This window comes from Bactrocera dorsalis, chromosome 1 (assembly GCF_023373825.1).
Source record: "Bactrocera dorsalis isolate Fly_Bdor chromosome 1, ASM2337382v1, whole genome shotgun sequence".
Lineage (NCBI taxonomy): Eukaryota > Metazoa > Arthropoda > Insecta > Diptera > Tephritidae > Bactrocera > Bactrocera dorsalis.
In genome coordinates, this window is record NC_064303.1 from 4035038 (window position 1) to 4053388 (window position 18351).

The window sequence follows — 18351 nt, forward strand, 5'->3', positions numbered from 1 at the left end:
ATTTTATTTTCCCATATGCAATACTGTTTAAAAGAACATAATTCTTCATTTAAAAATGATAGTAAAAATAAGCCAGAAAATTTCGAGAGCGACATTCGTGAGTGTCTTAAATTTGTCTATCTCTCTATGTGAAAGTTGTAGAGGACTGAAAGTATAAGTAAACTTCCACTTGAGCTTTTCGAAATGAAGAAATATTCACAAAAAGAGCTACAAATTGAGAGAGATTTCAAAAATAGTATATTATTGTAACAAATAGAGTAGTCTATTCGAGTTAGGACAGTTGGATACTTCGAAACATGTCAAAAATCGGAGATAAACCAAAAAAAGTTATTAAAATTGTTCAGTCTCTCACTTTCCTAACTGAAAGTTGATCTAGACTATAGCACATCTATCTGTTCGTTTCATTCTCAACACAATAAATTACGCCTTTTTCGATTACACGAAGTCACTCTCACAAGCTTCCTGGTTATATTTTGTTGACAAATGTATCTTAATGTATTTAAATTTCGAACTTTTGCATGTCTTTGAGTTCATCTTGGTTAAAACTATAGTTTACCGATATATATTTCTATATCTATTACACTTAATTAAATACAAAATCCCACGCCATCCACACTAAGCTAAAGCCATATCAATATGTATCTTCATTATTAAAAAAAAAAAATACCTTCTAAACGCACCTTTATCATTATCGCTTAGAAAACCCTAAACATCACATATCTGTTTCCTCTTTCGAGCAGTTCGAATCGTAGTTTAATATTAAATTAGATTTAATCACTAGTTCTCACGCACTCAGTTCGAATTGCTGCTGAGCAAGTGTGTTGGCAACGCCGCGACGGCTCAATAGAACCCCTTGCCGTTGCTTATCATGCTCAACACCGATGCACCCAATTTCCAACTAAATCACATTAGTCATCATTTCAGTGTATTGTAAATATTGTCAGCCACCTCCTCCAGTTCGTTTGCAATGCTTGCTGCGGTAGCGCCAATACTACCGCCATTGCTGTTGCTGTTGTTGTGCATATCATTGGCCGTTGTCGAGTTACCCTCCAGCGCCACTGTGGTGACATGCGCGCGACTCTTGCTGCCCACTTTGCCACGCCTTGTCGCGCGGTCGCGTTGTTTGTCGTTGTGCAACGGCTCGTCGCCCAAATATACCGTGTGATAGCTCACCGGACTGACGGAGCTGCAATTGATTTGTACGCGACTGATCGCGAGTCCTGCGGGTGGCGCTATTGCGCTGACCACAGTTTGACCGCTCGTCGACTTGCTGAGCGCGCTGGCAATGCTCGCGCTGCGTGCACTACCGTTAAACGGCTGTGCGATTGTGGTGTACGTTAGCGATGCGTAATCACCGTAATCGTCCGAGATCTCTGTGGAGTGTGTTTCAGCGGAAAAAGTGTCACGCGTGGCTGATGTACAAATGCCGCCCATAGCCGAGACCGTGGTGCCAGCTGTGGCTGCGGCATTGTGACTAACATTGTCATGACATATCTCTGCATAGATATTCTCCTTGTTGTAGTCGATCATGTTGAGTGCCTGACAAATGTTGCCCGCCGGATTTTCCGAAGCCGATTCGTCGCTTGAGAGCACCAGCGAATCGCGCACGCTTGAGTAGGGCAGGTCGTCAATTAGGCTGGTGGGTGTGAGCGGTGAGGCGAGCGCAGTGTGATTGCTTGAATGGCCCAGCCCACCGTTGCCGGCAAGCAGTGAAAGCCCGCCAGCGGCACGTCTGCCAGTTACGGGTTCGCCGATGTTGAAATCAAGTCGTTTGTCACCTAACGTTGGTTTTGCTGCTAAGACGCCATTGTTGCCATGGTGCTTCAGTTGCGCCAGCGAACGTTTGTTGTCGTGTAACTGCATTTTTTGTGGTAATGAAAAATTCAAGAGCTGATGCAGGCTCGAGGAGGATTTGCTGTACTGCCGCGTTTTGACGTGGAACTCATTATAAAGCTTTTCGGTTATAAAAGACTGTGGCATGAGATCCTGATTCTCGAGATCTTCAAGATCGGTGCCCGCCTCTGAGATGGTATCGGTGTTTGGTAGCAAATCAGGTTTGCGTGCAGCGGCGCCGCCACTTATAAGCTCAATATCCTGCAGCGACATGGATTTGGTGATCATTTTGTTGCCGCTCGTTTCGACTTTCTTGAATTTTTCATCAATAGTCGCCAAAGTTGTGGTCTCCGTATCAGAGCAACCGATATCCGATGCGCCACCACTCGGTTCTGAAATGGATTCATGCGCGTCTTGTGGCTGCGTATTTGGTTTGTCTCCGAAACGTTCCTGTAACAGCTTCGACATATCCGAATAGCGTTCCATGCTCATGCGCTTCGCCTGCACATCTAGTTCATAGGAGGTCATTGTGTGCGCTGCATGTTTGTCCTGTTTACGGAACCATTTCTTCTTTGTCGACTGAAAAACTTTCATCTTATCACTTATGCGGTTGGTGCTGCTTGCTGCGCTTTCAAAGGCTGCTTGTGCGGCTGCTTCTTTTGCCTCCAGATTAGCGAGATCCGATTTGCTGAGAAAGATTATGGAGTCTTCCTTCTCATGCGCTGGTATTGTGGTCTTTTCACGTCGCAGCAGCTTTGGTAGATGTAGTGGTTTCAAAATTTTCAAACCTTCACCACGACTTTTCGAACCAGAGCGCTCCGGACGGTGCAGTATCTCCACCTCAACCATCTTCAAAAATTGATCACAATTGAATTGACAGAACTTCAATATATTTTGCACATTGGGATTTGCCAGCATGCGTTGTTCACTCTCGAAACCCAGTGAGCTCTTCAACAAATTCATCTCTTTGGATAGATGCAGCTTACGTAAATGCAATGGACTTTGCACTTCCACATCCTCGATGGGACAGGCGATCACCACATGCTCAGTGGTTATGTGTGTAACGCAAACATTCTCGGGTATCGCGCTACTACAGCCATGCGGTCCGGATATGTAACGTAGCGTTAACGGCAACTCCCGTTGTGGCGTTATCAGCGTCGTAATGCGATGCACACAATCCGGATTGACTTTCTTATTCTCATTGCCGATACCACCGAGTTTCTGCAGTATTTGTGGTATACCCGGTTCGATCTCGTAGAATTTGCCCTTCGTGGAGAGCGATACGTACAACACCTGTCGATTCTCATTCAGCAATTGCGCATAGCGTCCCTTCTCCTTCTCACGCCCATGATTGTTATTCGCTTTTGTTGTAACACCACCGGTACAACCGATTGTCGTGTGATCTTGCTTGCCATCTTCGAAAACGGCTAGCAGTCGAAAGACTTGACCACCTCGCGCTGTCGTCTTCACATACTGTGGACGATTGTTGGTCGGTGGTGGCGGTGGTTGTGTATATATTGGTATGCAACCCTCTGTGGGTGGGTTATTTACGTTGGGTTGGGATTCCGTGAAGGCGGGCATATTGTCGACTGAGACGAATTTGTAAACACGTTCGCGCACCAACTGTATCAGTGAGGTGTAGAGCGTGGCTGTGGGTATACCCTTGTCATTGAGCAGCGAAAAGTAGCCTGCAATGAGAAGAGTGGAAAGTAAGTATGATTTATTTAATAACTTAGCATTTCTTAGTAATATTTTTTGAAATTATAGTAATAAAAAATTACTCTGAGATAATATATCTTTTAAGCTGTTTGAAAAACATTGACGAAGGGAAGTTTAAAATGATAGGTCGGAGGTTTTAGAACGAGTAGCACCAATAATACATATAGTAGCTTTTCTGTATAGTTCAGGAACCAGTTGGTTTGAGGAAAGTGATGAGCTTTAATGGGTAGTGAGCTGTTTCGGTCACACCAAATACCACTAAGTTTTCTGTAAATAGATAGTTTTGAAACCGAAAATCGATACAGAAAGGCAATGTGGAGCTTTAAAGTCCACAAAATAAAAATAGCCTGATTGCCATCGAATTCCATCAATGAATCCGTAGAGAGCTATATGGATTTGTGAATGGTGTGTGTCTAAGCTTGAGAGTGAGTTGATTGTGATTTTTCAAATTAACAGTTAACCGAAACTTGCGGTGTAACGTAAGTAAGTTAGTGGTGTGAGTCTGTGTTACAAATTCTCTTAATTTCAGAATATTACGTATATTTCATTCGCCCACCATTGTCAATGTAGGATTCTCCAATGGTTTATATAATAGTCGGAATATAAACAAAATTCTGCTATTTGAGTTTTTTTGGATAAACCAATCACTTTTTTTCTCCGTAACGGGTATATTGCATCAACTTAACCCTATGTAACTATGCTCGAAAGAGCCTGCAACATTAAGTACCTTGCACTTAGCACGTGAAATGAAAATGTTAAATGGCGCATAAATATGAAGGGACGCAAAAGGTTATTGGTAAATTCAGAACGGTAACAATTACTACAATTGTAAATGTGATGTGAGGGAAAGTCAGTGTTAGTAGTTTCAGTTAATGTCTGAGGGTCATGTCATGTATTGTTGTGTACAACGATTTATTAAAGAATGTATGAGTATAGCTATGTACATATATATGATATGAGGCACTAATAACATGATTATGTGCTGCAGTGATCCAAAGGACGTGCTTTTGATATGTTATTTAAGTACAGTGGGCTCTTTATATTAATAACTCATCTGTTCCTTCTGACACTTAGACTTTATTGCCCAGAGAGAGTGTTGATTTTATCAAATAGTTTTGTTTTATATTTTTTTTAATATACATATATATATACTCTAAAGGGTTTTTCTGGGTGTTTCAAATTTCGTAGCTTGGCTCAGAATATCCTGTCCAGACTATACTGAAAATCCAAAAAAAATGTTTTGAAAAAGCATGTAAAGAATATTATTATATTATGAACTGACACTTGCACTTATCTTTCAAGCGATCAATTTGGGGAGCCCCATATTAACACCAGCGACAAAAAGCAATAGGGAGGGCTAACTAAGGAGAAAATTTAATTAAGAGGTAAATAAGGGAAGGTGAGAAGCAGTGAAGGAGCAACAACAAGAATGGAAAAATATAAGCCATCGACACAGACAGACGTGGCATTAAATGAAATGCTTTACCAAAAATGGAAATCGCCAACACAAATGCTGAAATACGTGAAAACTATTAGCAATGTGCGTAGCAACAGCAACAAGTAAGGAAGTTGTGAAAAGCAACATGCAAATACAAGAAAATAATTTTAAGAATTTAAATTTTTTTTAGATATACGCAAAAATAGCTTAATTAAATAAAGTAATTGCGGATTAATGAAGATGGCAGCGTAAAAACTGCAGCTCAGCAAGAAAAGTGCAGCTAAGGAACGAATTTGTAGCGAATGCAAAGCGCTTGAAACAACTAAAGTCTACTTTTGGGCGTTAAAAAGTGGCAGTTTTATTGAAAATATGCGGAAATAAAATTTGAGGGAAAGAAATGTTTAGGAGAGTAAGAAGAGAAGAAAAAATATCAAAAGATGTTAAATTTTAGCGTAAGCTTTGTATATTTTCAGGCGCTTTAAGGTATTATTTTTAGTTATTATTTAACACTAATTGAGATTATATATATTATATTATCCAATATAATGACATGCATAATTTGGCTGCAAACATACAATAGTGTTATTATAAGGTTTGTGACATTAAAGGCTTTAAAATTTGTGATGATTTTCAAGCACTTTTGGCTTTAGAGGGGAAGCCAGAAAAAAAGTTCGGAAAATAACGGTTTTCAGATATATATATGCCTCTAGTAACTGAATCTACTTATAACATAATTTAGCAAATTTTAATTTATTTTCATAAACTACACTTTTAGATAGCTTTTAAAAAATCTGTAGCATCTTTTAGGCGTTCTTCAATCAGCACACTTTTCGTTTCCCTTTTTTACTATTTTATACTTAGTTTCAAACGAATTTTACATTCAAATACGAAATTTAAAATAGTGCGCATAAATAATAATTTCTTAATTGCATTTCGTTGCGTTAAAAGGCAAATGCGAAACCACAAACGGCGACAGATAGACAGACAGATATCTTTCTTATACGTTGTCGTCATATTTGTTTGCGTTCTCATTCACTTTTGCGTGCAAATTAAGTTTATGAAGTGGCATTGCCACCATTTTTTATTTATTTTTTTTTTTTTTGCATTTATCATGCAGCAAAAAAATATGCAACGAAAATATGAAGCGCTGAAAAGCTCATAAAGCTTTAGCGTCATAAAGGCATTAAATGACAGAAAATAAAATTTCGAGCGAAAAATGCGTGCTACACAGAGAAACGCATAAAAAATTAAGAGCGCTGGAAATCTGTAGATAGCAAAGCAAGCACAAAAACAAAAAAAAAAAGAACCGCGCAAGGATATGCCACGACTAGTGCTGGGGACATGGCAAAGAGACTCTGATTTTCTGTTGCATTTTGCTTTCACACTCATTTTGTAGCGTGTATTTTTTAAAATTGCATTTTTTGTGTGAAATTTTAGCTTGTCAGCAAGCAGTAGCGTTGACGCCAAAAGGATATACAGTATTTAATTTAAAAGGAGCTTTGACGTATTTGTGCTATTATATTTTTGATATTTTTAAATAAGCTGACGTTTTTGGATAGTTATTATGAATTTTGGCGTCACATGGCGAGTGGAAACAGACTGAAGTCGTTAACTTTTGCGCTTTAATGTAGAATTCAGTCTTTAAAGCACGTTCTGAACACAAAAAAAGAAAACAAAAATATAAGATATTATAAAGTTTTGAAGCTGTCTTTAAATGGAAATAATCTTCATTGAAATATTTCTAAATAAATACGTTTTGAAACTTCATTAATGCCACTAATGTCCATTTTTTCAATATCGGCCAAATTCATCAATATTGCTTCTAAATAAAGTATACCTTCATTTAGAAGGGTCTCCTTTATTGGCATAGACACCGCCTACGCGTTATACCCGAGTTTACAAGAGCGCGTCAAGATTACAGATCATGACCTATGAAAATGGTCCAAACAACACTTGGAAATATCCTCCCCATTGAAATGCCAGGGATTTGATCAGCTAGTATTACAAAATTTCATATATAGAGAAATTTTAAATTTTTAGCAATAGACGTCACTAACTAAATAATTCCTATAAAAAATATTTCCATGAGCAAATGCATTATTTAGCACCATGAGAGCTGGTATCATAACCTTCACACAACCACACAAATAAAGATTTTTAAAATTTTTTTTCTAAGTAAAAATTTCTTGCGAAATTTTACGCGCGTAAAATTTGCCAAAATATTTTTTTTAACGCCACCCCTTTGTTTGTTAGTTATGTAAATAAAAGTTTGCTAATTCTCCACAAACAATGCTGTCAAATATTTTCGGATAGAATAAATTAAAAAGCGCAAAAGAGTGTAAATAAATGAGTGAGTTGTTGTAGTCAAGTAGAAGTTGATGCAAAAGTGGCAAGACAGTAGAGTTTAAGTAAAGAAAATAGTGGGAAAAATAGTATGGAGAAATGGAATGGCCTAAATAATTGTGGTCCTATTCAACAGTGAAGAGAAGATGCATTTGGTGTTATATTTTAACAAGAAGTCTGACTCTGTGAAAAATCTGTCGAAAATCGATTCATAGTTACTCTGAACGGATTCTGGGAACAAAAATTTAAACCAATACTGCTTTCCAGAAACACAAACCTAGATCATATTTAGCTTTATTTAAACTATAAATTCGAACACCGTCCTAGGATAGGTTATCTTAGGTTAAGTACGGTTATATGGCTGATGGAAAAAGAAGATCGAACATTATGCTTAGACATTTGTGAAGATAGAGACCGTTAATTAGTTTTGAAGTTTCGATAAAGTGCCGTGTACTCATTACATATCTGTGTACAAATCTTCTTACGCATTTAATATCTCTTTCCGCGAGCTCTACTGGTTTTGAAATCTAAGTTATTTTTGCCTTGATCTCTCAAAAGCATTGAAGTCAATGAGAAAATCTGTAGATATTTCTACCCCGTCTTCTTCTAAGCAGCTTCTGTAACTGGCATCCGGTATGATTTTTTACCTTACCAAGTGGATACCCACAATTAGAGAAATCTTAACCTTGCTGAAGGCGAAAATAGAATATTATGACTGCGCAGGTATCGATAGTTGTCCATCGCTCACCCAGAGAACAATGGAGCTCTGGCCTGTTCCTACTCCAACGACTGCGAAGCTAATGTTGCTCATCGAAGTGTTCTCTACCACAAATCCATTGATTTATGCGATGTGTGTGAAATGGCGTCGTCTTGTTGAAACCAAATGTCGCCGAGGTCACAAGCTTCAATTTTAAGCAAGTCTGTTCAAGATAGTCTGTTATTATGGTGCGATACGTCATCACCGGAAGATGAAGATATATGGACCTACGATTCTGTCGGCCCACAAACCACATAATTAGTTGATGTTTTTGGATGAAATGACAGTTCTTGAATCTCTTTAGGTTGCTTTTTGTCCTGAATGCTTTCAGTTTAAGATTTTCACGTAAAATGTGCCAAGTCGTTCTATGCGAGTTGCTGCAAATGGCGCCGGTTCGAAAGAGTTTTTCTCGAAACTGCTATTTTTAAAGCGTTTGTCAGCATTTACTTAAAACTTTAAATGTAGAAAAAGTTGAAAAATTGTAGAAAAAAACCGAAATTTGTTGAGCAGCAACCAATTTAGGATTTTTCGTTTCAGTTTCGACATTTGTTTGAAAAAGTAGATTTTTTTAAATTTTTCCGTATGATCATCAAGAATCCTTTTATGTCTTGCTTACAGATAATCGCGACGACGAGGTCATGGTATTTTTCCCTCTACTTGAAGAATTTTATGAAATTTTTTTTTTACCTCCTTGAAATCAAACCAGAAGCTAAAACTACCATCAACTGACCTAAGCCTGTAACCATTTCCAGGCGCACAGTCACATGTCATATGTTCCTCCAAGAAAATTTCAAGTAAACAGTTTCCAACTCGCGCTCTACTTGAAAGTACACAAACAGCAATAAAAATAGGCGCAAGTGTGAGCGCATGCATGCGAATCACAGTAAATAATGGCGCAATTGTACTTGGGTGCTTAGATGGAAGGCTCGTTTGATTTTGTAAACCGCCATTAAAACTTGCTGTGTGTGGGGGTGTTTACGGCTCCGTGGCTTTGTGTGCGTGCGTGGGCGCCAGACTACTTCAAATTGCCGGCAACAAGAGGTGAAAACAACTACAAAAGCCATTGTCGCGATGACGGAGCCTTAAAAGCATCATAAACATGAGTATAATTTGTCGTAATAATTTCTATGCAACTCTGAGCACTTGTGAGTGTAATTATATATATACCTTCATATATACATGTGTATGTTTGCGTGAATGTGCAAAAACACGGCATGTGGTCAGCGTTGGTGAAAGGGCAAAGGGGCAAATTGTGGGTGTGGATGGGCCTCCGCTTTAGCTATATGTGCATGTGTGCCTTTGTGTGGGAGTGTGGGGCAGTGCGGGTGTGTATGGCTGCGCATAACTCTGCTGTTGCAAGAAGTGCGGCTTTGCTGGTTTTTCCTGCCAGCACTTGGCGCCAAATTAATATTGCAATTTGCAAACAACTACAAAGGCGATTATAAGGCGCAACCAACACTCACACAGACACAAAGAGAGTTGCACTTTCAAACACACACATAGCCGAGTGCATAAATAAAATCCTCTAAGCCAGTGAGACGCGCAAACACAATAAACGTTTATTAGACGCTGCGGCCTGTGTTAAATGGCCAGCTGCACTTGCCAACTTGCAGCAAGTTGCACAAATTAAGCAACCAGTGTTGCACAGGCACACTTCCCAGCCGCCACCGCATATGAGCGTAGTGTGAGCAGTACTTAGACTTGCGCTCGAGCATAACTTGTGGCGGGCAAACGTAACGCTTAGTAGCGCGTTGCCACAATTGCTGCAATTTGGCAGCGTGCAACACAACTTGACGGGGTACTAAATATATTTGGCAAATGCTTTTAGCCAAAATGTCAACAACAGCCATAAATGGTGGTTATGGCATGCAATATTAGTATACGTTTTAATTATTCGTCTTTATGGGGGCGCACACACTTGCGTTTTGTTGTTGTTTTTTTATTTTTTTTTGGTACTCATATGAAAGTGGTGCTTAGACTGTGGAAAGCCCTTCAGAGCACAAATGTTGTACGATTTTTAATCCCAAAACCATTTTTGAAGAGTTTAATCTTTTATTTTGATTTTTCTTAATGTTTTTTTATGAGTTCTTCTTAAACTCTGCATGCCACAACTGTGCAATTTCATCTGGACTTAAAACAGTATAAAGTATAAAGTATACAGCAGGGTGAGCCAAAAACTAGTCAATCACATTCATTGGTTAAAAATAAATGAGAGCTATAATAGCCTTATTTTTTCTTATAACACAAAAGGATAAAAAAATGTCTTTATCTTATTTCTGATGAGTCATTTTGTATGCTGGCTTGATAATATATTAATCCGATCTGAATAATATGCATGGAGATTGTAGCCTTGTATAAGGCAAGTAGTCCGTACCAAATTTCTTGTAGATTTTTTGACAATTAAAAAAGTTTCCATACAAGAATTTGGTGTTGATCATTCAGTTTATATGAAAGCTATATAATATAGTGATCCAATCCAGAAAATTCCTTCATATTTTTTTTTGCGTTTTCTTCAAATCTTCGTCAAACAAAACATTTTCTCATACGAAAGCTTGATTTGGATCGGCCAGTTTATTTGCTAGTGTTCCGATCAGATCAGTATATTCAGAGATTATGGCTTTGCCCTCGGCAATAATGTATGAAAATTTGGGTGGAGATATCTCGTCAAATAAAAAAGATTTCCACACAAGGACTTGATTTTGAACGATCAGTTTGTATGGCAGCTACATTTGTATGTATATGCTAAAGTGGTCCAAACTGTAGATCTGTAGGGTGCCCCATAGTCCTAGGCTATAATCCACGCCAAATGAAAAAGTTTTCTAAACAAGAACTTGACTCCGGAAGTTATATACCGACGGTTCCGATAACACTCTTACACTCCGAAACATTCTTAGTTTAAGGGGTTACATAGGTTTCCTCAGGTAAAACACAGTCTTTTTTCAAAAATTATTATTTTTTACCTAGAAAGTATCTCGTTTAAGTACTAAAGGCAAAGGAAGTGAAAAGAGAATTCAAGGAGTAAGTATGAAAAGGGTGATATCTTGATTTCTTTATGAAAGAGCTTATACCTCTGGATTCTTATTTAGCTTCAGTTTTGAGGGTGATGGCTTTGATTAAGAAAGAGGGACTCAACTCGGAAACTTATATTGGTAGATATTTTGTTTTGTTTGTAAGGATAGAGTGTAATAGGGTAGATAGAGTAAGTAACAGGTCTGGAACTAAAAACAAATTAACCAAATCAGTATTGAAGCCCGATCAGCTTTTTTGTCGTTGAAAATAGTTGGCCAATAGCTCATTTTAGTACTATAAAGTAAAGGGAACATAGAGAAGAATTCAAGGAGTAAGTCTGCAAAGGAGTGACTACTCGAGATTTTTGTAGATTTATGAATGAGCTTAAGTCTCTAGATTCTTATGCAAATCTTTGTTTTGCTGATGACGGCTTTTCGAAAACTTAACCCAAAAACTAAACTTGGTTGTTATTATTTTGGTGCCTTAGTCAGCAAATTAACGAGAATCTTGAGTTCATAGTTTCAGAAAGAAAAAGAAAAATAAATACAGTTAGTTTAGAGTGGTATTAGTGTGATACTAAGTAAAAGAACTCTTTTTGTCATATACAAAAAGCAAATAGCATTGTCTTCTCCACCCTTCCAACTACTCAACTTGTTTGTAACGATCCCACTTGTTGTCATATAAATTCGAATTAGCTTCACAAAATTAATAGTCCATACAGCAGATGTTAGTTATGCGCATAAATTATGTAGAATTATTTTCTCTTTGATAAAACTGTCATTTCAGAGTTGATTTTTGTGGCAAACAATGCCAGCAATTTGAAGCTTCATAATTAGAATGCTATAAAGATCGGAAGGTCGCTGCTCGGCGTGTGCGTGTGTACGTGTGACGGCGAAGTACGACATGTTGGTACATAAGAGCTGCAACAATGCATGACATTAACTACAGTTTGTGGTTAGTTGCAGCAACTGCTAATTTGATTTATCACCCATGTAACAGATGTTGCCGACATATTTACATGTATATTTGTATATGTGTGTGTACAAAGTTGTTAAAAGTTCTAAATAGAAACTTGCTGGCAGTCAGGTGTTCATATGCATGTCTGCATGCAGATTTATGTGTGTGTGTGGTTGTGTATATGCATATGTATGCATGTGTGCAAGCGGTTTAATGCGCGTGTTGCATGCACTTGTACGTAGTACACATTCCTTAACAGTACTTACGTGCCTATTTTAATAAATGCAGACACGATGAAATCGTATGATAAATATTGTATTCAATTCTTTGGTATTTGTAGGAGATATTGTCATATCAATGGTCAGCACCGTTGCTTATATGACCATAATATATTGATAAAAGTTTAAAATATACGGTATTAGTTATAAATAAAATATAAAATCTACACAGAAAAGACTTCAGTTTCGTTAGCATAAAAAATATTGTTAGTGGGGTGTTACCAGATCGGCAAAAAATATTTTTTTTTCGATTAAAATAATTTTCGTTTTAAAGTTCTATGTCATTTCTGCTGCTATATTTTATATATTTTTTATTTTTTTTTTTTAATTCTTTTTTTATTTTTTTTTTTATTTTATTTATTTTCTTTTTAATTTTATTTTTATTTTTATTTATTTTTTTATTAATTTTTTATTTTTAATTTTTCTAACACTCTCATTTTTAAAAGGAACTTATCAATGCAATGCCTTTTTACTGTTATAAATTTTCAAATTAGTAAACAAGCCGGGTCTTTCATTGCACTTATCTCGCATATTATTGCTACATCACGATTACTAAAGCACCATCCAACAACAAAAACAGCATAAACAACTGAAGCGCAAACAATCAATTGCTGAAACTTATGTGGAAGCCCAGTAGGAATTTTGGGTCACTCCAGTAAAACAATAAAAAATTTTGTATTTCTACAGATGCCTTGTAGGAAATCACTGTCTTTCTTAATAAGACAGAAATAAAGGTTAAAGCTAAAATCGAATAATATATAAACAGGATGAGATAACTGCCATTAACTACTCGGAATATTTCTCAAACCGGTTCCCCTCTCGCTGATGATAGAACGGACGTCCCATTGCCCGACTATGAAAAAACTCGAATAGCAATTTCCCGTCTGGAGAATAAAGAGCAACAAATCGAAAGGAGCCGATAAATTGGTGGACGAATTATTCAAATACGACAGCGAAGAACTGATAAGGAGCATACATCAGATTGTTTGTATATATGGTATGTAGTACGAAAGCATGCCCAACGATTGGACTTTAAGTGTGATCTTCTCAATCCAGAAAACGGGAGACGGTTGACCCCACAATCTGGGTCAACTATCATGGGATAAGCCTGCACAACATCGCATATAAGGTTATATCGTGCTTACTGCGTGAAAGATTAAAGCCCCCCGTCAACAAACTGAAACTGACGTGAAAGAGGATCGACACACACCTCTTCTTCGTCGATTTCAAAGCTGTTTTTGACAGCACAAAAAGTTAAGTGTAAACTGACGTTGAGCAATACCTAAAGCTCTGACAGGTTTGGGAAGGACCTCTTCGAGCCGTTCGAACCAAACGAGATTTCAGTCAAGACGACTCCTTATCGTGCGACTTTTTCAATGTATTACTGAAGAAAATAATTCGACTTGGACTTATCTTGGACAAAGTAAAAAATATCAAAGGCATTGCTAAGTGGTCCGATCTGAACAATTTCGTTGAAACTGCTGTATTGTTGCAGACAAGAACCCATGCCAAATCTCATGAAATAAAAAAGTTTTCCAAACAAGCACTGGATTTCGATCGTTCAGTTTGTATGGCAGCTATGTGCTACAGTGACCCGACTTAAGCTGTTTTTGCGGAGATTGTTTTATTGCCTTAGATAATAATTCATACCAAATTTCCTTAAGATATCTTGACAAATAAAATAGCTTCCCAAGATAATATTTGATTCCAAAAGTTCAGTTTGTATGACAGCTATATGCTAATGTGGTCCGATATGGACGATTCCAGCAAATGAGCAGCTTATTGAAGAGAAATAAATGTGTGCAAAATTTCGGTTCGATATTTCAAAAACTGAAGGACTAGTTTGCGTATATACAGCCCGATAGAATATATTATTGGGTTTTCGACGATTGATTCTGGATGCTACAAATATCGTAGCTAGCTTAATACAACCTCCTCGGGATATACAAATTATTTTTGATACAATCGCATTAGAAAATGTTTAAAAATTCTAAAAAGTTTTTGTCAATGCCATAGTTTATTTAAAAGTATCTGGGATTTTCATGAATTTTATAAAAAAAAATCTTATCGCTTCAAAATTCCAACAAGGCACTTAAATTAGTATTTGTAGATTATATGTATTTGTGTAACTCTTTACAAATGTATGAAAGGCATTGCAGAGGCGAGTACATATGTTGATAAGCGCACACGCGAAACAACTTCCATAATGTCAAAGTGCGATTGTGTAAACACTAATGTAATAATATAACAGCAGAAGCTGCCAGCGGCTACAACAAAAACAAAATGTACACAATAAAGCCGAAGGCAGTGGCAACATGGCTCAACAGCATTTAACCAAAACGCTGGCATTATGGCATTATCATGGCTAACAACGAGCCATAACTATAAAACTGTATATTTTTCACATACACACACATACACTCAAACTTGCTTCAGCAAATACAAATACACTAATGAGTATAGTAAAAATATACAGCAATAGCAACAAAGAGCTTGTCGGCGACAGCAGCAACGAGGCGTATTTGAGAATAGCTGTGACTTTGGAAGAGAATAACTGTATGTAAATAAGTGTGTGCGTATGTAAATATACAAGTATGTATATATGCTTGTTGGTAGGTTTGTCTGCATTAAAAATGCTACATTTGCCATCGTCGCCGTTTGCCATCGAAGTCGTTGACAGCAAATGATGACAACTGTTGTCAGAAGGACATTTGGCATTGCCCAGCGACCGCCATAATCATTTCATTTATTGCTTTCCTTTCATTACACAACTACTAATGCAGACCGGCATATGTGTAACCACATACATACATACATATGCAAATGTGTGCATATGTATTTGTGTGCTTCCTTTCAACGCTTAGTCGCTGTGATGCCTTACTTTGCCTTCGGTATAGAAATTTTACTATGGTTGTTTTTGTACTTTTTGTTGTTATTATTATTTTTGCTTATACAATTTTATGAGCCATTTTTACACCACATTTGCATTTTTCATGTGATCGTGACCGGCCAGCTAGCATACACGGACATGTAACACCCATGAAATTCACATATATGTATGTGTGGACACTCTAATCCTTATATATGTAGAAGTATGCCTCGATTATTTGTTGTTGTTAATGTAATGACCGTTATGTCATTGTTTGGCACTACTGTTGCTGGCCAAAAGTACTTAATATTAATGACAGCCAATTGTATTCAAAAGCTAATGCCATATCCACTCATCATAAACTATGAGCATTTCTGAGATGGGTATCGTGGCTGCGAAAAAAAATCGAATAAATACATGCATATATTTACTCGTAGTCTATTAATATTCCCTTTCAGTTCACAGCTAATTACGTGTGTGTGTGTGTCTGTATGTTTTGCTACGAAATGTGCTAATTTTATTACTTTCCAATGAAATATTGCAGTCTGTATTCAAATTCAAAATCAATTGTTATGTAAATTACCTTTGAGTGGTATTTATAAACCTGTTTATAAGCCTTCTTCGTCGCTTTATAGTTTTTTTTGTATCCTCTATGAGAATTAAGCGCACTTTGCTGGACGGGTTTCAATTTTGGATACATATATCATATGAATGTTTAGATATGAAGTTTATTTTTTGGAATTATTATCAGAAAAAAATTAATTAAATGAATGAAAATGTGTTTGAAGAATTTCTGTATTAAGTTAACAATTACAAAAATTTAAAATAAAATATTGTTTTAAAGTAAACATTCTGGTAATCAGTTAATTAATGAAAAAAGGGCTCAAAAGTTCCAGCTTTTACTCTCATTCATATTATAAGTACAGAAATGTAGGCTACTTTCAGGATTACGCCACATTATCTTGATAGCCGAAACCAAGCCTGATATGTATGTAAGGGTTCTTCAACAATTCTACGAAATGTTTTCTTTGTAAAAAAAAGCTATTTCAGAACACTGCAACACATCGAAACCAGTCAAATAATTAGTATTAGGTTCTAAAGACTAGGTTAGGCTAAGTTGAGAGGTCGTTTCTAAAACTACTCTCACTTGGACAGCTAAAAACGCCTTTCTGTTGTATTAACTAAAACTCCTTTATAATAGATAATAATACACTTACAAGCCGACAAAGCACTTTGAGCTTATCACAAGTTCAAAGTTTCGTTGCTTCGCGAAAGTAAAACTGCCGATTTGTTTCATACTCAGTCTTGTAAGGGCTGGACAATGAAGGTGAAAGAGCCTCCGCCTCATCCTCCATACAACTTTGGCAATTCGCATCCGTCAAAGTTTGTAACTTTACCGCATGAATACTATTGGACAATGTTCGATGGCAACCTTTATTATTCCGGCAAGATGAACTTTGCTAAGGGTGGTTCTAAAGACTACTAAGCTCGATTTAAAAAAATTTCATATAGTAATTTATATTGGGTATATTACTATGTTGTTTCTCTTGCCAAAAGATAGCGTAACTATGGTGCTACTCAACGAGATACTGCTTCAATTCAACGGCCGTAAAGCCGCCAAGCTGGCACAATTAATTTGGGTATGAATCAACAAATTGGTAAAAGGTTATAGCTTCTGATGTAGAATACTTTGAATAATATTTTTTTAAGCGTTCAAATTTTGCATAAAAAATCAAACGAACATAGCAAGAGACCCAAGACTATTGCATGTAGGAGGTGAAATACTCCACGAATTTGTCTTATAATTAGGAAAGCCTTCAATACATATTTCATACTTCGGGATCAGATCGTAATTCGCTGAGCAGATATCGAATTCTTTAAGTTTTGGATATTTTCTAGAAATAATTTGGGCAATGACGTATAAAGTCACAATTAAAAAGGACGATAATAAAATAAAATAAAGGATGATAAATAAAAGTTATATACCACTGGAAACGAGGACTAAGGAAATACTAAATATCAAAATGGTTTGAAATTTCGTCCTTAATTGGTTCCACAAAAAGTATTATATAAAGTACAGTACAATTATCAGAAATATGATCTTCCAGAATAAGAGCTGGATATATAAATTTCAAAAATCTTTCAAAACTAAATTTCTGTTTAGTTTTAATTGTTAATATGGGCCTCAGCATCGACCACCAAGTCACGCCATTTCCTAAAGCTCAGTACTTGTTTCGTTTTATATTTAATTTCACAACATTGGATAACAAAAAAAAACATATTTATTAGTCAACGAATTCCTGCTGCGCATATTTTCATAACGGCACGTATGTACGTACCTAAATTATCAGCTCTAAAAGAATCTTTTGACGCTGACTCACATTTCTCTACATACATAGCATGTACATACTTATATAAGAGTACAATAACCAATATGTATTCAATTAAAAATTGTGAAGGGCGTGAAATTGCTTTTAACTACTTGTCATTGCGTCAGCTCGTCTTACACTTTTTCACTTGACTCACCTGGAAATTCTTGCGGAATCAGCACACCTTTCTTGCGGCTCGCCGCCGCCGTTTTGGCATTATGCCCATGAAAAATGTGACGCTGGCGTATTAGCCGATAAAGCAAGAACAGCTCGCCATGATCGGCGTGATCGCGATGATCCGTATCGGCGTTGCCATTACCGTTAATTGCTGTATTTGACTGAGTTGCCGACGACGCCGCTGCTGCTGCTGCAGTCGATGTCGAAACTGTTGTGTTGTGCGAGGTGGAGTGCTTGGCGGTCACTCTTTCACCACTGCTGCTCGTATTCGTAGCACCCGAGCTGTGCGCATTCACATTGCCGCTTGAGGAGGCCGTCGATGAGGAGGTACCGGTGTTAATGGCCACTGTCATGCCACAAGCGCTAACCGACGAGTTCGAGGCGCTGGTGCCGGTGGTGTGTGTTGTGGCCGTGGACGAGCCATTCGATGAAGAGGACTGTAGCGTTTCGTCGGAGAACTTCGTCTTGTACGAGATACGCACTACGCGCGGCAATGAATAGCGATCGAGAAAGATGTCCGCAGGTAGAGGCTCGTGCTGGGACTAGAAGTAGACAAAAACAAAGAAATATTTTATAAAATTTCCTAAATTCAGTTAGAGTGT

The 18351-nt window shown here is 37.2% G+C and overlaps 1 protein-coding gene across 1 annotated transcript in view; it reads right to left on the bottom strand.

Moving 5' to 3' along the window:
- Window positions 1-193: 193 nt before the first annotated feature.
- The window catches only part of LOC105232401 (uncharacterized), a 148820-nt gene continuing 130662 nt past the window's right edge, over window positions 194-18351 (bottom strand). Inside the window, exons 8-9 of the mRNA XM_029552889.2 lie at window positions 17730-18291; window positions 194-3521 (exon numbers count right to left, since the gene is read on the bottom strand). Of these exons, the coding sequence (XP_029408749.2) occupies window positions 916-3521; window positions 17730-18291 (3168 nt within the window). The 3' untranslated portion in view covers window positions 194-915. The remainder of the gene's footprint in view (window positions 3522-17729; window positions 18292-18351) is intronic.